Genomic DNA, 22,137 nt, shown 5'->3' with positions numbered 1-22,137 from the left:
ATTTGGCCAAAATAAACCAAGTTGATGCTTAGGTTACCCCTGAGAAGGGTTTTATACAGTGGATAGGGCAGCAGGTAGCCTAGCGGTTAAGAGCATTGGGTCCGAAAGGTCGCTGGTTCAAGTCCCTGAACCGACTAGGTGAAAAATCTGCCGTTGTGCCCTTGAGCAATGTACTTAACCCTAATTGCTCTTGTAAGTCGCTCTGGATAAGAGCGTCTGCTAAATGACTAAAATGGATAAGTGGTGGGTATCGGATGGCCTAATCATCATCCAGAAGGAAAATTAGCTCGTCTTTCTTATGACAAGCTAATTATACACCGGGTGAGGGAGCATTACAGTGGTGCCCTCTGAACCAAACTTTCCAGATGCCTGCAAAGTCCATTAAAGTACTTACCTCCAAGTGGCTCCATCATAAAAATGTCTTATATGTTTACCCTGTCCTGCAGAGATAGCCAACTGGATACATTTGTTTCAGTGTGTGGAAAGCAGTTGGAGCATAACGCTTACATTTTATACTATAGTATTTCACAAGCATCCTCCTTCTGAAGACCCCACAGATGGTTTTTATCTCAGATTTCAGGTCCTGGAAGGCTCAGACTTTACCACATTTAAGATTTCTTGATTTTCATGTCAAGGCTTGAAGAATTTTCTTATACAAAATCTCACTGCCAAGTGGTGTGTCTGCAATGTAGTGTCTCTCATACTGTAAGCAACTGGCAGAATGCTTGAGGTGTCCCCAGGGGGAGTGTAGTCCTGGCCAGTCAGTTCTATCATGCATTGAACGTACTCTGGTACTGTAGCTCTCCTCGAAATGAAACATTCCCATGACATTCAGCAACTCAGCAACCTCCCTCTAGCCTGTACACCCCCCCCCCCCCCCCCCTCTCTCTCTCTCTGCCCTCAGTGAGCTAGCAGTGAGTAACAAGCAATGATGAAAAATGTTATCTTGCAGGATTTGGGGCAAGTCTGATTCACACCCTGTGGCCTTGGGATGCAGTTCAGCCTGGCTTTCTTTCCTCTCCGCCGTCTCTTCATCCTGCCACCCTTTCTGCCTGTCGGTCTTTCTCACTCGCAATACATTCACTCTTGGCCTTGAGATGTCAGCATATCTTAGCAATTACTTTTCCTGTCTTTTTGTCTCACCCTCTCGCCATGTTCTCTTCTCTCTTCTCTCTTATTTCTTTGGTTGGGGTCTGTTCTTAAAAAAACAAGCACTTAGAAATAATAGATTTTGTGCAATCTTAAATGGTAAAGGAGCTCTTGCATGAATCAGAACACCTTTATTGAGTCTAAAAACATTCTAGATTTGCTTTTGCACACCGACATTTGGTGAATATTCACTGTTGATAACTGGAAATATTCAATCTAAACCATGATGAAATCTGAATACAAATGATTCCTACAACTCAAAAATAATTGCAGACTGATCTTTGACTCTGCGGCTTAATGTTTAGACCTCAGGAGAAATAGATGCTGCCTTAATTAAAGTTGGGTTCTTCATTGCAGCCTTTCATGTTGAGCAAGTTGCCTCTCTTGTGCTGCAGGGTGACACACCAAAGCATCGTGCAGAGAAGGCCAAGGATGCAGAGCTGGCAGCCTACCTGGAGAACCGGCAGCACTACCAGATGATCCAGAGAGAGGACCAGGAGACAGCCGTGTGACTCTGCTCCCTGACCTCCAGCACCACTTCCCTATCACCTAACCCCGTGCCAAACCTACTTTAGCTAAAAAAGGAAACTCACCAGAGAAGACGGTCAAAAGGGAGCCAGTGTTGTATTCTCCTGCTAGGGAGTTGGTTGGAGTTCTACCAGATGAGAGATTCGTCAGGTCCACCATGTGAGATGCTTGTGACCAGTGGACTTGATTATTGCACTGCCCCCCCCCCCCCCCCCCCAAAAAAAAGCGTATGTTTTGTGTCGGAACACTTGGAAGAGATGGTTCTTCTGTTTCATTTTTCCCCCCAGGTTGTGTTGCACTTGCAATCCACCTAGACTGAATGTTGAAATGGTTATGTAGAGAATTGTGCTCCCAGGTTTTAGGACAGAAGCTTGGGTAATTGACTGCCTTGGTAATTGTATTATTATACACTCCGATGGAGCTGTATCTCTCTGTGTCTATAAAAGCAGCGTGAGCGTTTCAACCGTACGGATCACAATGACTCAGTGGATTTCAAAAGGGTATTAACACTCTGATCCCTAGACCAGCTGTCTTTAAGGCTACCAAAAAATGTCATTATTTTGATGACGGTTTTATTTGTTTATAGTACTGCTGTTGATTTTTTTAGTTTGATTGATTGATTGATTTGTCCACCCATAATGCAGTGTAATGGGACAAAACGATCCACGAAAGTGGGGAATTTTTTACGTAACACTTCTCATCACCAAACGATTTGAATTGAATAGATCAATATTGTTCTACCTTATGGTCACTTGGCAAATGTTTATTTTATTTGTTAGTGTTAATAAGGATATTTGGTACTGTACACTTGTCGTAGTAGCTCTGTGTTAATGCAGTGTATGCACCTCAGCTCCAATTGCCTTGATTTTCTTATTTTTTTGGCTGATTCGTTTGTATTTAATGTACTTATGTCATGGTGTATTTTTATAGCATTTTTAAGCAGATTGATGTTTATATAATTTGTACATATTATAAATGTAACATTTTTGTGTTTGGTCATTACTTACTATAAAATGTGCATTTTCTATGTATTTGTTTCAGAACTACAAAGCATTTCTTCTCTCATGTTGTTACAGAAGTCAAAGGCGTATTTATTCACCTCAACATTTTTTTTACCGATTATGTTCAGCGAACTCAAAAAAAATTCAGATGGTTTGGGTTGTAAAATTTACAAGGTGTTTGTTGTTGTTTTTTACATTAAAAATAATTATTATAATTTGTCTTCATAATAACCATCAATTTGAGGTTGCTATTTATTTTCCATAGTTATAATCTCTGTTAAAATATGGCTGGTCATTTAAAACAGAACTATAATCAAATTTAAGTTATAAAGACCTGTGATGGTGTTCATGTTACATTTGCATAGAGAGCTAGGGGAAGGAATTGGTCTCATTCCAAAAGCCATCCTTCTGTATAACTAGTTAACTAGTTTAATGTAGAGCCACAGTAACTGTGGATCTACTGTATTCTGTCAGATTGAAATGAGTTGTTTCTCTGGATGTTTTCTTTAAATTATTTAATCGCTAAACATACTTATAAAACATACTTGTAAACACATTAACAAGGTTTCATATGCACATTTTTGCTTGATTCTGTTTGTTGTCAAAAGTTTCTAGTTTTGACCTTTGAAACAATCTATCATGCAAACTAAGATGCATTTCATTGTAAATCATTGCTGTTCTCTATTATGGCTAGATACATTTCTTAATGTATGACTGAATCAGTTTCTGTGATAGGAAATATGTTGTCAGTAAAAGTCCTCTCGTGTTTCTAATTCCAGACTGACGATAACAACATATTTTTTATTTGATGATGAAAAGTAAATGAACTGTGTAGTTCTACATCAGTTATTACGCCTCGTACATAATCATATGTTCTCACAGTTTATTTTTTTTTGGGGGGGTACACTTTTTTTTTTAATTGAATTTTTAACAATAGAAAACATCCACATACAAACGACAACACACAGACGCACACAAACATCCACAACATCACCCCTGCCTAGACCCACCTGCTCACACCCCCCCATCTCCAGCGACCGCATCACTCTCCGCCACACAGCCTCAAAGTGCACCATTTCGTTTCATGGTCACACTGGTTGTCAGCATTTTCATTTTCAATAATGAAGACAGTAGGCCCCCCATTTAGATGACTTCACTATAATTGAAATATCATGTTAGCCTTGAGGCTGAGAAGATTGGATATCATCATTTGAGGCATTTATGATTATACTGCATACTGAAAGAGGTGCATGTTTGATCAGGTTATGTAAAATATATCCTCTTGTTCAGAGACTGACATGGATTTATATCATTTGGATGTATATTAACATCAGGTTTTTATTGAAGCCTTTTCTACCTGCACTATTTTGTATGTTTCATGTATTTGAGGATCTGGACCAAGTTAAACAACTGTAGTTCACTGCGATCTTGGAAAGTACACCGTGGAATCATTATAATAGTGTTTTTCCCAACTTACAGTATATATTTGTCCATTTCCAATGGACAAAACAGCATTAGGATATTCACATTTACCAGAGGTTTTCTAAATCCGTCTCCAGTCTCATACCATTGGGGATTCTGATTATGTAGTACGCACAGTGCGTGTTGTTGTTGATTGACAGACTTTTATGGAGGCCTTGCATGATCTTTCCTCGAAGAGATGATTTGTGCCACCAAACACAAAAAAAGACATTATTGTAAATGTCGTCTTTATTTTACTTTTGTATTCTTTTTTTCCTTTTTCTTTTTACTTATACAGGTAAGTCGGTTAAGATTTTTTATTTATTTAAAATGACGACTTGTCAACAATATTGAATCAATTATGAAATGGTCACGTCAGATTTCTAATGAACATATACAGTGCTTTCGCAAAGTATTCAGACCCCTTGACTTTTTCCACATTTTGTTACGTTATGGCCTTATTCTAAAATGGGTTAAACTGTATTTTTCCCTCATCAATCTCCACACAGTACCCCATAATGTCAAAGCAAAAACAGGTGTTAAGACATTTTGCCAATATATTACAAATAAAAAACTGAAATATCACATTTACATAAGTATTCAGACCCTTTACTCAGTACTTTGTTGAAGCACCTTTGGCAGCGATTACAGCCTCAAGTCTTATTGGGTATGACGCTACAAGCTTGGCACACCTGTATTTGGGGAGTTTCTCCCATTCTTCTCTGCAGATCCTCTCAAGCTCTGTCACTTTGGATGGGGAATGTCGCTGCACAGCTGTTTTCAGGTCTCTCCAGAGATGTTAGATCGGGTTCAAGTCTTGACTCTGGTTCGGCCACTCAAGGACATTTAAAGACTGAGTGTCCCAAGCCACTCCTGAGATGTCTTGGCTGTGTACTTAGGATCGTTGTCCTGTTGGAATGTGAACCTTCGCCCCAGTCTGAGGTCCTGAGCACTCTGGAGCAGGTTTTCATCAAGGATCTCTCTGTACTTTGTTCCGTTCATCTTTCCCTCAATCCTGATTAGTCTCCTAGTCCCTGCTGCTGAAAAACATCCCCACAGCATGATGCTGCCACCACCATGCCTCACTGTAGGGATGGTTCCAGGTTTCCTCCAGACGTGATGCTTGGTATTCAGGCCAAAGAGTTCAATCTTGGTTTCATCAGAACTGAAAATCTTGTTTCTCATGGTCTGAGTCCTTTTGGTGCCTTTTGGAAAACTCCAAGTGGGCTGTCATGTGCCTTTTACTGGGGGGTGGCTTCCGTCTGGCCACTCTACCATAAAGGCCTGATTGGTGGAGTGCTGCAGAGATGGTTGTTCTTCTGGAAAGTTCTCCCATCTCCACAGAGGAACTCTGGAGCTATGTCAGAGTGACCATTGGGTTCTTAGTCACCTCCCTGACCAAGACCAGCTATAGGAAGAATCTTGGTGGTTCCAAACTTCTTCCATTTAAGAATGATGGAAGCCACTGTGTCCTGGGGAACTTCAATGCTGAAAAAATTGTGCTTCAACACAATCTTTTCTCGGAGCTCAACGGACAATTCATTCGACCCCATGGCTTGCTCTGACATGCACTGTGGGACCTTATATAGACAGGTGTGCGCCTTTCCAAATCATGTCCAATCAATTGAATTTACCACAGCTGGTCTCCAATCAAGTTTGTAGGAACATCTCATGGATGATCAATGGAAACAGGATGCACCTGAGCTCAATTTTGAGTCTCATAGCAAATGGTCTGAATACTTATGGAAATAAGGTATTCTTTTTTTTACATCTGCAAGAATGAAAAATGAAACGTTTTTGCTTTGTCATTATGGGGTATTGTGTGTAGATTTATGAGAAAAAAATTATCGATTTTAGAACAAGGCTGTAATGTAACACAATGTGGAAAAAGTCAAGGGGTCTGATTACTTTCCCCATGCACTGTATGTCCAAACCTACCACTGGAATTAAACAAGCCAAAATGTACAGAGGAAAACGTTGCTCAAACATTTTACATTCTAAAAGTCAGAGACACTTGTTGAATTAGTAAGATTGCTCATGATTAATCTTGACATCACTATGTAAGGGGCAATGCATTTATTAATAATCATGCCTCATTTGATATCCTGGTGAAAGTTGCCTTGGAAACTAAAGACAGCATCTCTCCACAGCATCTTATCTATCGTCTATGATCTACCAGATTGTAGCAGTATTTTTTGGTGTTTAAGTTTCATCAGAAAATATTTTGACAACAGCAGAGGAAAGGCAAAACGGAGCATGTAGTACAAAGTTACCTCTTGAAATTGAGTTGAATAACCTCAGCCTTACAGTAGTATGTTTTGTGCGCTTGTACTACAGTATACAGATTTGAATCTGGCCCAGAGACTTGCTATCACATCCCAAGCTATTTTTTGACATGTTCATCGCTCCATAATGAGTTTTACTGTTGTCGTGTAATTTTCTGTACATTAACTCAGCCATTTCAACATCTCACATTGTCACCTTAGCTTTGCGTAGTGCCTTTACCCATAGCTTACGTTGAACAGAAAATACAAGGCTATTATTATCAGACACTATTTCCTGTCATGAGCTCTATCCTGTTATGGTGTGCGCAAGTAAACACTTCCCATAGGTGTTATCACCAAATAATTGATTTTCTATTTGAAATGACACATTCCCCCAACATGATATTTTAAATGCTAATCTAAAGATGCGTTATAGCCCCACGTTCCATGTTGTCGACTACTGCAAAGAGCACCCTCTCCCATCGTCATTTCCGTATGTCCCCTGATTTTAAAAGTACTATCTTCAGTAGAAATCCACTGTCTTTGAATTACATACAAGTGGAAAGTGCTCTTTGGAATGGCAGGAGCGTGGAACTACCAATGCTATAACTGCATTAACGCAAAACTTTATTAGTGTTCAGTTGCATGAGTGCAATGCAGGCAGGGCTTACAGTGACTGAATGGGGTCAGACAATTTAAATGCCTCTTTTATGACATTTTTAAGGAAGCTGCAGTAGAACAAGGAATGGTAGTTTATGTATATTATCTGTGGTTTGTTTTGAGTTGCTGTGCAATTCAGGTGCGAGAGTATCTATCACAATTAAAATAAATAAATAGAGAGAACATTTAAATTACTGTGCAATATTGTGTTTTTTTCTTTATTCAAAAATATGCCATTTTTTTTACTTCATATAAATAGTGACCAAAACGTGATGGACAGACTGGTGTGCAATGTTGACGATATCAATCTGTATAGTTGTTTCTATTGGCTGATTTTGTTTTTGTTTTGTTTTTTTGTTATCTGCTTGGGGGAGAAAAAATAATAAAGGATGGTACTTAAACAACTGTATTTATTGTAATGACTTTCTTGTGAGTGTTGATTCTATTGATCCTTTCAGTAAAAGTGCACTTCTTAATAACCCTGCATTTGTATAAGGTCCTATTCATATTTATCAGCTACCTCAGGTGACCTACTGCACAGGTGAGGATTGTTACTGTAGACTGACTGATAAGAATGGAGTCCACCTCAACTGTCTGTTAGCCTGGTTCTTTTCAAAGTTTCCTTGTACACAATGAGGGGTTCAATGGGAGGTGGTATACGGGATTTTGGAGGTGGTATAAGGGTTGACATACGGCTAGGGTTTGCAGTCTAACCCAAACACACAATGTTTTTAAAAGCGGTTAGAAGTCCACAGTTTGGAGTGTACCCTCTTGTAATTTGAGGAAAACAGCCTCAATAATTACTGATGAAATTCAAGGGCTTGTGATGTAATACAAGTGTTTATTCCTCACAATCAGAGGCTATCAAGACGAAATGCCAGCTAATCTATCTATTAATTTGGTGGACTCATGACAGCGATCAAATGGACTATGTTGCATCTTCATTTTATTCTTGAGCCTTTATTTAGCCTTGCATTGTTACATGTTCTGTCTGCATGATAGCATTGGCTCATATGAGACACTGGTTTCGACCAATCCTGAATGCCCAACCACATAAAGCCATTGCAGTGCAAGTATTGAAAGCCTTTTGAGACTGCACATTTCCCCTCATTTGTTGCAAACCATAAAGCTACCCACACCTGTAAAACATTCTTTTTTTTTTACAAGGATCTGGTAAAAACAAACCGTCCTCATAGGCCATTCGCGGCTCCCTAATCCCTGGCTGCAAGACCAGCTCAAAAGATATCAACAACTGAGATAAAGACCTCAAAGATTCCCTGAGGCCTAAACCCAGTGCTCAGACAGAGCATAGAGCAGGGTATACAGAGTGGTATGTAAGCAAAGCTTGATGGTCCAACCCAGTGAGACAAACTGCCATTTTTGTAAAAATGTCTGAAGGAAAGTAATAATGATAGTTAAATGCCTCGGTGTTGCAACATGCAATGTGTTTGAAAATGATGAGTCATGTAAGTCAGAGCTGATTCATAGTGCATCGTCTGGAATGATTCAATACTGTAATTGGATACTGACTAGTTACTGCTGGATGTTGTATTGGATGTGTGTTTATCAGTTTGGTCCATTTGTGAAATTGAACAGCTTTTTTCCCCTTGCTCTGACTCATTGTTGGCATGCTATCCAACTGGCAATTGGAAATGTCCCTGTCTATGGTTCAGATTCTGGTCTGATCGCTATTGTGGTCCTGACTCACCTCCCCTGCCCTCCTGGGATTACCAAATCACATGGCCCGAGGTCACAGAGTTATCTTGGATATACTGTACATCGATACTAGATAACATGTAGACACATACTGAATACATTGTATGTTATCAGTACAGTCATCTAGTTATTGAAAATGTGGTTATTTACTGTAAAACACTGTCAGCCAATCTAGGCAACACACTGTTACTCTGCCCTGTGGTCAAGCATTTGCTTACACTAGAGGAGGCTGGTAGGAGGAGCTACAGGAGGACGGACTCATTGTATGTGGCTGAAATTGAATAAATGGTCAAACCATGTGGTTTCCATATGTTTGACACCATATTATTAATTCCATTACAGTCTTTACAATGAGCCCGTCCTCCTATAGCTCCTCCCACCAGTTTCCTCTGGCTTACACGTGGTGTTTATAAATGGCCCTTATCCAGTGTCCCTGTCTAATGGGAGCTGTTGTGTGACAATAAGCTCTCTGGGTACAAAATCAGAGGTGGCCAGGAATTATAGGGCAAATGACTGGTCAATCCCTCCTGTCCTCCTGTATAGCATTTACTGTGGAGTGGTGGAAAAGGTACCCAATTGTCATACTTGAGTAAAAGTATAGATACCTTAATAGAAAGTAAAAGTCACCCAGTAAAATACTACTTGAGTAAAAGTCTAAAAGTATTTGTAAGTATCAAAAGTAAAAGTATGAATCATTTAAAATTCCTTCTATTAAGCAAAGCAGGCAGGACCATTTTCTTGTTTTTAAACTGTATGTAATGGCAAGGGGCACACTCCAACACTCAGATATAATTTGCGAAAGATGCATTTGTTTAGTGAGTCCGCCAGATTAGAGGCAGAAGGGATGACCATGTGTTGTCTGGATAACTGCATGAATGGGACCATTTTCCTGTCCTGCTAAGCATTCAAAATGTAACGTGTTATTTTGGGTGTCAGGGAAAATACATTATTTTCATTAGGAATGTAGTGAAGTAATAGTAAAAGTTGTCAAAAATATAAATAGTAAAGTAAAGTACAGATACAAAAAAAACTACTTAAGTAGTACTTTAAAGTATTTTTACTTAAGTACTTTACACCACTGCATTTCTGATGCCTACATCCCTAGGCATTCTGTAGGCATCATATAATAATATAATCTGTCTATGGTAGGTAGTCTGAGCACAGTCATTATGCTTTCCTTTCTCTGTGGTAATGTCTGGTGGTGAAATTGATATGGGTATATATAGCAATCAATGTATTTTTAATTAGCAAGCATAAAAAAAATACTTGTAGCTTCGATAGACTAGAACAATGACTGAGACATAATAATTTAGGCTTCTAGGGATTCACAAAAATAAAACAAAAAGTTTATACCCTAGGCTAGGGGTTGCGCGGTTAGGTGTCTCTTGACCCGTAATCATCACGTGGGTTAGTGATGTCACTAGGTGGTTAATTTAGTGTGGCCCTAATGTTACCAGCTCAAACTAGTTTTGGAGAAACAAAGGGGAGGGCGACAAATAAGAGCAAGCTGACCGGGATAGAGGTATTCTAGGACTGTAGGACTCTCTTGTGGCTCAGAGTAAGACCTTTAACTCTCGCCAAGAAGTACGATCAAAGAAACAAGTAAGTTATATGTGTATTTATCCAAATGTATAGTGATAAAATTATTATTTTGTGTCACTCAATACAACGTTGTCATTACTCACTTTTAATAGTTCAAATATATAGTCTCCATCATCGGAATCCTCTGGAGGATAACTGACATGTCGTGTGTAATTTCTCCATTAGAGTTATTTTTCTTGGGAGGTTTTATTTGTGTGTAGGTTTCTTTATTGAATTTTTAGTTTTATGGTCTTTTAAGTAATTTATGCACCATGTGTTGACTATACTGCATATATTCATAACTTTTGCCAGTAACGAACACACAACTTTTGTCCCATACACGCGATTTGCGCAATAAGCGCAGTGGCACTGCGTATTGTCATACACGTTCGTTGAATCCTAAATATGAAGTCAAGGATTACATTAAAAAATACTGAACAGAACGAACTTGTTTCATTCTACAACGGTTCTGTTTAGGGCTCAGAAGAACTTGTGGCCAAGATACGTTTTGTTGTAATTGTGAAAGCTACGTAGTTTGAAAGTGTACTTTTGCATATCTTTGTTCATCTTAAAATAGCCATTTATTCCACAATCTTAATTGTGTTCATGTGCCAGAAATCTTTTGCTCTAAGTTTGGGCCATTGAATGGTTTTTATGACCAGAAAACTTCACATGAGCAATAACTGTAAGTGACTCGGGATAAGAGCTCCTGCTAAATGGCTAAAACGGGTGTAAATGTAAATCTCTTCCACCTCAAGAATATGACCATTGAAATCGACTCCAAACTCAAGTACTTGCATTCACTGCTATCCACTCCACTCAAGAGTTGTTCTCCTTTCTTTGTCTTTCACTGCCCAGGACCTTTTCACCTGACCACAATTATCTCCCCCCCCCCCCCCCATCCAAAGTAGGGGCTGTGTAAGAGGCTGTAAAATATGATTTGCAATCAGAGATAACAACCAAAGCAACATAAGAGAGAGAGATGAAATGGGAAAAAGATAGTCCTCAATCTGTTTTTATCATTGTTTTTCCTGTTGTATTTTTGTCTCTTTTAGAAAGCTATTGGGCACGCTGGATACAGATTGTGCCTCGGGGGTTATGTTTTTAGAAAGGGAGGAGGGGTAGGATGGGGCTTTACAGCTTGTGTGAGCTTGGCAGATGGACCTCGAGGCAATGGCACAGATAATCAGGGGAGAGAAAACAGCTTTGAAAAGACAGATAAAACTCTCCCTGGCTATTGAAATGCACCGTTCAGCCTGCAGGGCCCCTCAACTATTCTCTCACTGCTCATGGGTATGATGGAGTCTGTCGTTGGTTATGTTAGCGTATCATGAAATAAGAAGGAATGTGAAGTAAGTAGGCAAGGGCCATTGTCTCTTTTAGAGAATAAACCATTCTGTCAAGACTGCCAAGCCTCAACCAGAAGGGATAATATTTTCACGTCATTGATGGCAGGGAGGACGTTTAGCTGTTGACCATATAGTAGATAAAGTGCACTCATCCTATTTGAGTCAATAATGTGAACCACTATGTCCTTGCACTGTCGGTCTCTGACGGCCAGAATCCACCTATATTTTGTATATTAGATCAAATAAAGCATGTGATTCAGCCATTTGTTGGCCACTAAGTGTTACTTCCTTAAGTAGGCCAGGACATTCTGTGTCTTTGTTAACTGTCTTTCTTTAGAGTGACCCTCGACCCCGCAGCTTCTCTCTTATTGGTCTTAGTGGGCATTCCATCCTTCTTTTTTTTGCGGTCAGTGGCTTTTCTGAGAAGACGAGGAATGCTGCTTTGCAGTAAAAACAAGAGGGACTTTAACCCTTTATGCTTTTCAGGTTCAGTGTGGTCCTGCTTTCCATGTGTTGTTATTGTTTCGTTGTAGAACTGATCTAGATGTGTGTTTGACACTAACTCTAATGTTATCTATTTGACCATGATCAGATTATTAGCAAGAGGAACCACCATTTGAGTCAATTGAATTATGATGGTTACGGTGTCTGGTCCAATTTTACTATTTGGTTTGCTTTCTGCTAGGCAATAAATATTATGTTCATCCCATTGTGTGATGGGTAGATGGTGGTAGTTGGGTGGGGTGTTAATAGTGGGCGATGTTTCATAATAACATGTTTATGGTTGGGTAAAGAAGATCTCTTACACACCCATACCTAAGTATTCTAACATTCTTGTTACAGCTGCATTACTGATAGCAAGTCTTTCAGCATGCTAGCTCTTGTAAGCTGTAGTATTTTAAGATGACCTTTCTCCCAATATGCTAAGGTCACATTCAGATGTGTGGAACAAAGACTCTGCATGGGATATCTGTCTAGTGGCCCTTTAGAATGGAGTGAAAGGAGACCAGGAAAAGGCTCTGTTTTGATACAGGGAGTCTGCATTAGCAAAGAACGATGAAAGATTTTGAGTGCTCTCCGGGCCTCACCCACGGCAAGGCTCAGTGGGTTCGACGAGGCCTGCTGGGTGTTGTTTCATCAATGACAAATGTGTTGCCTGGAGTAGCCCCTCGACATTTATGACCAGGGGAAGAATGTCATTGGAACTGCTAGCTGGGGGGTGGGGGGTGGAAGTGGTGGCAGTTGAGAATGGGGAGTTTCCAGAGTTTTATGGTTGCTTGGAGTGTTTAGTTATGCTTACTGGCCACTGGCACCTAATTACTTTTTTGAGGACAGAAGACAGATTTACTGGGCCAGCAGAATTTTTTATCAACTGGCTTGAAGAGGAGCAGTAAGTGTATGTGCCAGAGGGCCTGCTGGCCTGGTATTTGTGTAGCCATCGCTTTCATTCTCAGTCCTTTTGATGAGCAGTCAAATACAGATATAACACTTTCAGAAGCCAATTGTAAAATTGCCTGATAGAAGGATTGTGCCTTGGTAGATTCTCAGGTAGACGAGCTCCCTTTCAGTAGTGAGTGGATGGCTGCCGCTTATGGCATTCTACCTCACACAGTACGAGGCCATAGTTCAGAGAGGTGATAACCTCTAATGGATTGGACTTTTCCAGTGAGTTGTTGATTCATCAGTTGTAGCTGACCTTTCTATCCAGGGCTGCCCGCAGGCAGGGAAAGTTCAATGCGAGCATACTGCAATGTGAGAGGATGTGACTGCCATCTCTGCTCGGCTTCTGGACATATTGGCTCAGGCACAAACCAATAAAACAAATGTTGCTGTTAGATGAGTTTGTGTGGGCAACGGGAAATACACAAGGGTGCTGTTCATCAGAGACTTCCCAGAAAACCGGGAACATTCACAGAACATTATCTAAGATTCCCGTTAAGTCGACGTGGGGGGGGGGGGGGGGGGGGGTATTTAGATTCATCAGGGGGTGCTTCCTGTGGCTATGTCCTTGGAATCTTCTCCCAACATTCACTCATATTTTCTTTCTTCACAACATCTGTAAAAACTGCAACAGAACATTCCCCTAAGGTTGTCATTAGGTTGTCATTAGGTTGCCGGGGAATGTAATAACACAATGTTCCGGGTAATGTTCTTAGAAACATACTGCCGCAACAAAAATGTGCGAGCAGTAGAACTGGTTCTGAGGAAACAGTACGGGAACGTTCTGCTAATGTTGATGGAAATTATTTTCAAAACACCCATGACAAAAAGCAGGGAATATTCATTCCTACAATGGTTTCAAAAAGGTTATAGTGTGACATTGTGACATGATGTTTGTAATAATGTTCCCTGAAAATACTTAAGCACTATAATGTTGGAGCAATAGAAGTTGTTCTTCCAGGAATATTCAGCGAATGTTGATGTAGATATTACTATTAACCCTGATAACAATAAACCTCCCTGCAGGACTCTAATAAAGCTATTCTGTAAGGTTATGACACGATGATCCAGAATTGTTCTAAAAACATACTTCAACGACAATGCAATTAGTTCTGAAAACATTGCTGCAATGTTCTGCTAACATTGATGTGTAATGTAACATTATTATGTTGTAGGAAGTTGCCAAAGTTTTAAACAAATCCTCTTTCATCATTATATTATATTAGGGTATTGTCCAAACAAAGCTGTAGCTTTTTTCAACAATGGCAATCAAGTAGTTTTGAGTCTACTTAGTTTGCTACTTGGTTTGCTGCACCACCACGATCTTGATGTTTATAGTGGATCCTTAAATGATGATCCAAACTATGGCTACAGTATATGTCTTAGTACATATGCACGTCTATGTACACCTCACCACCATCTGCCAGGAAATAATTGAACATGAATTCTGAAATCAAGTTTGGAGGGAAAATGAAAGTAAAACTTCACAGCAGGACACTTATTTTTCTAGATTTTGTTATTATATCTTTTACAACGACTAAGACCACAACCTGGAAGTCAGAGTAAAGGTGTAAACAGCTTTATATTTGTGTTAGTCACACCCCTGTGGTACAGTAGATTCATTCCAGGGATAACAGTCCAAAGCCCGGGTTTGATCCCTGCTTGGGACTATCAACCAATTATGGTAAAATCATGTGATTCCAAACAATTGCTGTGTGTTTCTACATGGATTGTTGTACAACTAACTTCCTAAATAGTAAGATAACACTGACACATGAAAGAAACATCTATGGACTGTTCAAAACTTAATTTGATAATTCTGGGAACATCGAGGGAATGTTTTGTGCACCCTGATACAAACATTGTAAGAATGCCTGGACAGATTTTGTGTTTTTGGAACCTTGGAATCTTGTCATATCCCCACAATGTTCCCATAACCTAAATAAATGTTTTAGGAACCTTTTAAAGAACATAAAAACATGTTCTGGGAATGTTCTTGCAACATCAGGCAAATGTTTTTTCAACCTAATAGAAACCTTGTAATTATCTGCACAACTGGATTGTTTTGGGAATATATTTTTTGCCATGTTCCCACAACATAAAGATATGTGTTAGGAACTTTTAAAGAACATAAAAAAATGTGTTCTGGGAATGTTCACGTAACATCTGGTGAATGTTTTTTGCATTCTCAAATTGCATAATTGCATAAACATTGCGTAATCATCTGCACAACTGGAAGGTTTTTACGTTTTGGGAACATATATTTTGTGATGTTCCCACCAGACTGTTCCCACAACCTAATGAAACATTCCGGGAACCTTTAAAGAACAGACCAAATGTGTTCTGGGATCATTCTTGCAACATCAAGCAAATGTTTTATAGAAACATGTCACGTCCTGACCATAGACCGCCCTTATTTTCTATGGTCAGGGCGTGACTGGGGGTTAGTCTAGTTTATTATTTCTATGTGGGGTTCTAGTTTTGTTTTCTATGTCGGTGATTTTGTATGATTCCTAATTAGAGGCAGCTGGTAATCGTTGTCTCTAATTGGGGATCATATTTAGGTAGCTTTTTTCCACCTCTGTTTTGTGAGATATTGTTTATGTGTAGTTGTATGTCAGCACTCCATTGTCGTCACGTTTCGTTCTTGCTTTATTGTTTTGTGCGTTTCACTAAATAAAGATGTGGAACCCAGATCACGCTGCACGTTGGTCTGAGTATGCTTCTAGCGATCTTGACAAAACATTGTATAATCATCAGCACAACTGGACTGTTGTTGTATTATGAGAACATTTGCCACAACCTAACCAATGTTCTGGGAACTTTCACAGAACCAATTTTGGTTTGCTGGGTTGGCATCTTAGTTTGTGTTGTAGGAAGATTCATTGTAACGTCCACATGACATATCGTGAACAGCCCAGAACGTGACATCTTAGTTTCCTGCTGCTGTGTGATCTCAATTCTTTGTTCTCGGTGGCTTCATTGTTTGTGTTCCACTAGGAAACTTGTATGATTTATGCATTTTGCCAGTCATTAACGAGGGGTCCTAATTAATCCTAGCCAATAATCAGGGTATGGTACAGAAAACACATCTTGTGCCTTGAATGTTGATTGTATGTCACAGATATAAACGTAATATTATTTCAAATACTTCTTTGCATAGTGAGAAGCAATGTTTCCGTTTTTATTACCCTGGGAAGCAGATTGATTGAATAGGGCCGCTAATCTTTTGAAGGGAAAGCGTGAAATACTTTTAGATTCCCACCACAAAATCAAGGATTTGGTATTATAGGCAACCTTGTTTGGGTAATTGATGTCAGATTCCTGGAATGAAAAGAGTTACTCTTTGTGGGTGTTCTTCAAACTAATACTAGACCTGTCTGTCCCGGCACAGCTCTGAACTCTTCTAACCCAGACAGAGACAAGCAGTTCCCCCATGTCCCCCAGAAGAATTGCTTCAAACCAAGCCTCTTCCATCGAGCTCTCCCTGTCAGGGCGGCCCCTATCACCTCCCAGCAGGTGGGTTAGCCTTCACCATGGTGATCTGGTGCTGCCATCCATCCCCTGCTGCTAGCTCTGGGACTGTTGGCAGAAAGAATAGACATGAACTCAATTAAGTCAGAGAATAAATAGAAACTCAGAACTTGAGAGTCTAGGAAGATGCCTTATAGACAACCAGACATTTCAGAAATAGGGGGCTATTTCTTTATCTGTGAGTTACTGTCCTTTTCTTTTGAACTTAAAGCTGAAATCTGTAACTGGTCGCCCCAGTGCCTTTGTTTTCAGGGGTTTAGCAGAAACATACCTCAAACAACATGGCCAGCCTAGCTAACCTGTAAAGTAGGGTTGAGTTTGGCCACATTGTGGCGCTGTTGGACATGCAAGCTCTTTGGCTCATAGCGGCCATATTGTTTCAGCTAGTCTTGCATTCATGCTATATACCGAATTTGGTCCCGATCGGTCCAGCGGTTCTGGAGAAGAAGACGTTAAAAATGGTCCAACATACATCAAAAGCATGATTGTATGATCAGTTTGATTGTGAATTCTGATATTTGGAAAGTACTGAAGGAACTCGTCCTTGGGCTTTGTGTCAAATTTTTCCTGATGGTGGCACGGTAGGCCCATAGCTGAACCCACCATTGGTGCTTGCAGCTATATATTTTATTGTTTTGTTGATGAAACCGAGGAGAATGTCCGGCAACGTGGTAAAAAAACATTTGCAGTACATATTCTGGTGTTCAATGATGTCCGAGTAGAAAAAAAAATACACAGTGTTATGTCTGCATAATGCAATGACCATGATACACAAAGATGGGACGCGCGATTGTTACAATAAGATGACATGAATTGTGTTTAATGTGTCATCAATATGAGCCGGATAGATTTATGTTTTCGAACATATTCCAGGCAACTGCATGTCACAAAATGAAATGTTGTATTTTGTTTGGTGTTCATGTTGGAAAACGTGTTTTGTGTAAGGGGAAGTGAAAGGGTGGAGTGGGTAGCTCATGACCCATTGATCCTCATTGCTGGTTGTGTGCCTCACAGTTTGTCTGATTGACCCTAAATTGAGTCATGAGAGCATAGGGAAAAAATCAATACAATCTTTCAGCCCTCTCACATGTATTTTCCTAGTTCTCACTCTCACAGGCTCGAGTGTCAAGCTTTAAAACGCTTTCATGTAATTCATTTTATATAACATGACTTGTTTTACTCTTTGACCATAATCCTTTATTCACTTTTCACCTCTAAAGTAGAGAACCTCTCTTTGTAATGTGCAGACTCCTCATGAACGGACAGGGGTGAATTAGTTTGAATAGCTGGCAACGATCAATATTTGACCTTGATCGTGGTCTTTCAACTCTCATCTCGATTATAGATACACACCAGAGGAAAAATCAGGTTGACCTTTGGAAAAGCAGATGTCACCTCAAATGACACACAATATAACCTACAGAATGGCTAAATTATTTCTAGTGCCACGATTGTAATGGCATGGTTTTTTTGTTTTTTTTCCCTCTTTTTTTTTCTCTTTTCTCTCCAGTATGCGAGGTTTGTTCTCAACAGTTGTGGTGCTTCTGGTGGCCTTGATGATAGTCACCACTGAAGCAGGGAAAAACAAAAGAGGTAAGGGATTTGCTATGTGTGGCTTTAATATGCCGTGCCCAGTTTTAGAATTAGCACGGCAGTTGCACCTTTCATGAGGTTCATAAAGCCCCATGAAAGGTTGGAAACATGTCCTTACTAATTACTAATTGGAATTTTGCTGATATTATTTCTGTCATCTGTGTATATTTATTTTTTCATAATTGCATCTTGACATTTTTGTTTCACAGAGAAGGGGAAAGGGGCCAAGGGTGCTGCCACTGAGTGTGCGGAATGGCGCTATGGTAGCTGTGTGCCTAACAACGGAGACTGTGGAGCCGGTGTCAGAGAGGGCACCTGCAACGACCAGATGAGGAAACTGAAGTGCAAAGTGCCTTGCAACTGGAAGAAGGAGTTCGGCGGTAGGAATTATACATCGATAGATGATTCCATTTCCCTTGATATACCCTGCAATTTCTCAAAGTGTAAAGTGGTGGTCAGTCAATCAAAAATATAGCAAACATGTCATTCATAGGTTATTACTACATCATTAGAATTGTATCATGGAATTTCTTAGTAAATACCTAGTCATTTACATAACCGCAAAAAACTATAGAACAATTTATTTAGAATAAATTATGTTCAGACTGTTCTATGATAGTCTGATGACTGTTGCTGTAATTTAATGATGCCAATGTGTTTTCATTAATTGAAAAACCTTAATCTATTTTATGAGAATTTATAAGATTCTTGTTTGCATAAAATAGACGTAGACCAGCCATTTCAATAATAGGTAACAGAATTTATTCTCGGAGCGCGCTGCCACGTTACCACGAGCAACAGTTTATATACAATAACATGACGTCATTTCATTGCTTAACAGAATCCCTCCTCTCGACCTGGACAAAGTGAGGTTAATAGTTCATTCTAACTTACTAACACACACACAGGTCACACAACATAACTGAATTAACTTTTAACCCATCAACATTATCGATAACCACTTAGCTGACAGTTCTAATTAACAGAGAACCTAGGAATGCACTCACAGCCTTATCTAAAACACCCCAGAGCTCAGTTTCGTCGGTTCAACCATATGTTAACTACCTTATCTGCTTACTTAATCCACAACCCATTCATTTCTGCCTAGTTGGAATGGTGTTCATTAACTTTAATTACTCCTTGTCTGTGTCACACAATCCCTTCTTATGAACTCATATTGTTAATCAGATATAATAAAACAGAGTATAAGTTTACTTAGTTACAGTTCCATTTAAAATGATTTGTTCAGTCATTTAATCATAATTTTCCCAACATGACTCACACAATTCTTCCGCTACTCTGTCGTTCACTACATACTTTAGTCTGAGACTGCCATCATTGAAGTTGTTTTTTGGGAGGGGCACGAGGGGCGTTGTGCAAAGCAAAGTCATCAATGATTGGATTGTCTCTAACCAATCAGAGTACCAAAGCCAATGCCGAATTTTCAAACCGTCACTTTACCCACATGTGTTCTGGCTCTGGACCAATCAGATGGCCCGAATGTGTCCGCATTCGATGAAGGATCGGGGAGGTATTCAGATCCAGACTCATCGCAGGGAAGAAACTAACGTACGTGGGCTTTAAAAAAAAAACTATCATACTCAATGGTTTTCCCTTCTGAACTGTGCAATTTCAGCTGACTGCAAGTATAAGTTTGGCAGCTGGGGTGAGTGTGATACAGCTACTGGATCCAAGAACCGGTCTGGAACCCTGAAAAAGGCCCTGTACGACGCAGAGTGCCAACCCACCATCAAGGTGTCTAAGCCATGCCCCGCAAAGACCAAGACAAAGGCCAAAGGTAAGAAGTAGAAATGTAAGTAATGTAATAAAGTAAAATTCCTATCCACAAATGAGTATGTAATATTGAGCAAGGAATCTATGATGAATGTACCCTATTGTTTCATTTTTGTATTGTCTTCCTACAGGAAAGAAGGGAAGAGGCAAGGAGAACTAGAAGGTGGATGAGTCCACATTGAAGAAGTGATTGGTTGGATTTTATTACGCAATATCCTTTGCTTTTTCAACAAACATAATATGCACAAGTGAATTATGAGATGTCAAGTGGGCCCTTCCTTCAAATACAGTATAACAAATGCTAAATGTCTCTGAATATTGACCAAATATCCCAAAAAAAAAAACACAAAAATGTCCAGCTGTCAGTGGCCTGGCAATTTGGCAAGTAAGAATGCAGTTCTGGACATGCTGTATTATGCAAGATATGCAAGAAACAGATACTCTTGAACTCAGCAGTGTTTTAGATCTACCTAGACAACCTTGTGATGTACAACCAGAGTTTGTTGTATTTTTTGTACGCTCTCAGTTCCTTTACATTAGTTCAACTGGAGTCAAGGCAAAGCTCCTTGTTTGAGATGATTTTAACCAGTAGATTTGATATACTTGAGTTTTTTTAAATTAAAAATGTTCATCTTACATTGTTGTGATTGTTATAGTTTTCTCTTGACTACCAATTAGTATTACTAACAGAATTGATGAGTGGATTTCAGTTGCGTGTGCCAATTAGTAAAAGTAGAGAGATGCAAATCAACTATTTTTCTAGTAAACTGTGGACTGTCAGCTCAACATGTTTCATGTACAATACAAAGCTGAGATTGAATGCTCAAGAGAAGGCAGTCATTGTCTTTGTAACGATAATAGTGGTATTGTTAAAACGATTAGTTTTATAATATATATACTTCCAAAGGTGTCAGGCGATTTTGAGTCGAACTGCTGTGTTCATATTTTAGCAAACACATACATACGCCTTCACACAGTTCATCTGTACTCTCATTTTTGTAATTACTGTCATTATTATTACACAAACCCTTGGAACAGAAAACAATCTACCACTTAAAATAAACTCTCAGAATTTGGACTATTGGTCGTTTCGTGTTTCTTCTTAATAAAGGTTTGTTAAGTCTCTGCTTTTGTTGAAATATACAGTGGCAGTTTAACTTACTACATTTATACTATCAAAGAGAGACTGAATCAAAACAACTACGTCCCTGGTTGAAAATAGCCTATGTGGCATCGATATGTGTCAGATACATGTATTCTTGTGTCAAAATGTACTACAAAATGTAAATATGATAATGTTGGTCATAAAGTCAGTCTTGTCCAAAACTGAGATTTGGGAGATTATTAGGAAAAAAGGGTATGTCATGGTATGAAGTGTACCTAACAATTTTCCTTCTGTTGGGTATATTTAATTCCTGCCTACAGCTGACAGCACCCAAGTAGTGCCCAGCACGCTGACCATTGTACATTTGGGTTGACTTTGGATATCCCTATGGGGCTAGGTACGGACCATCAGTAAATTACACAATGTACATACATGGGACAATATTTCTTGCTCCAAGACAAACGAAACAACTTCTTTGCTCGCTTTGAGGACAATACAGTGCCACCGACACAGCCCGCTACCAAAACCTGTGCGATCTCCTTGACTGCAGCCAACGTGAATAAAACATTTAAACACAAGGCTGCCGGCCCAGACGGCATCCTGGCCGCGTCCTCAGAGCATGCACAGAACAGCTGGCTGGTGTATTTACGGACATATTCAATCAATCCTTATCCCAGTCTGCTGTTCCCACATGCTTCAAGAGGGCCACCATTGTTCCTGTTCCCAAGAAAGCTAAGGTAACTGAGCTAAATGACTATTGCACCGTAGCACTCACTTCCATCATCATGAAGTGCTTTGAGAGACTAGTCAAGGACCATATCCCCTCCACCCTACCTGACACCCTAGACCCACTCCAATTTGCTTACCGCCCCAATAGGTCCACAGACAACGCATTTGCAATCACACTGCACACTGCCCTAACCCATCTGGACGAAAGGAATACCTATGTAAGAATGCTGTTC

The 22,137-nt window shown here is 39.7% G+C and overlaps 2 protein-coding genes across 22 annotated transcripts in view; both read left to right on the top strand.

The window, feature by feature from the left end:
• Positions 1–7,472, top strand: part of LOC109885361 (diacylglycerol kinase zeta-like) — a 123,535-nt gene extending 116,063 nt beyond the window's left edge. For all 20 annotated transcript variants that reach the window (XR_004206118.1, XM_031808914.1, XM_031808936.1 and 17 more), the window contains one exon: positions 1,545–7,472. Coding sequence is in view for 19 of the 20 variants with exons in the window: in XM_031808914.1 (XP_031664774.1) it covers positions 1,545–1,661 (117 nt within the window). In the remaining variant the exon portion in view is untranslated. The remainder of the gene's footprint in view (positions 1–1,544) is intronic.
• A 2,722-nt stretch (positions 7,473–10,194) lies between these two features.
• Positions 10,195–21,148, top strand: LOC109885345 (midkine-B-like). 2 transcript variants are annotated; one of them, XM_020477199.2, is made up of 6 exons: positions 10,234–10,381; positions 16,544–16,668; positions 18,194–18,276; positions 18,486–18,656; positions 19,913–20,074; positions 20,202–21,148. In XM_020477199.2, exons 2-6 carry the CDS (start codon positions 16,586–16,588, stop codon positions 20,228–20,230), a joined length of 528 nt encoding a protein of 175 aa, XP_020332788.1. In that variant the 5' UTR covers positions 10,234–10,381; positions 16,544–16,585; the 3' UTR covers positions 20,231–21,148. The 2 variants fall into 2 exon arrangements, with proteins under 2 accessions (XP_020332795.1, XP_020332788.1); XM_020477206.2 differs by lacking the exon at positions 16,544–16,668 and having other exon boundaries at positions 10,195–10,381.
• The last annotated feature ends 989 nt before the right edge of the window (positions 21,149–22,137 follow it).

This window comes from Oncorhynchus kisutch, linkage group LG3, assembly GCF_002021735.2.
Source record: "Oncorhynchus kisutch isolate 150728-3 linkage group LG3, Okis_V2, whole genome shotgun sequence".
In the NCBI taxonomy this organism is placed as follows: domain Eukaryota; kingdom Metazoa; phylum Chordata; class Actinopteri; order Salmoniformes; family Salmonidae; genus Oncorhynchus; species Oncorhynchus kisutch.
Note: the sequence above shows the minus strand (reverse complement) of the source record. Positions and strands in the feature narration are given on the sequence as shown.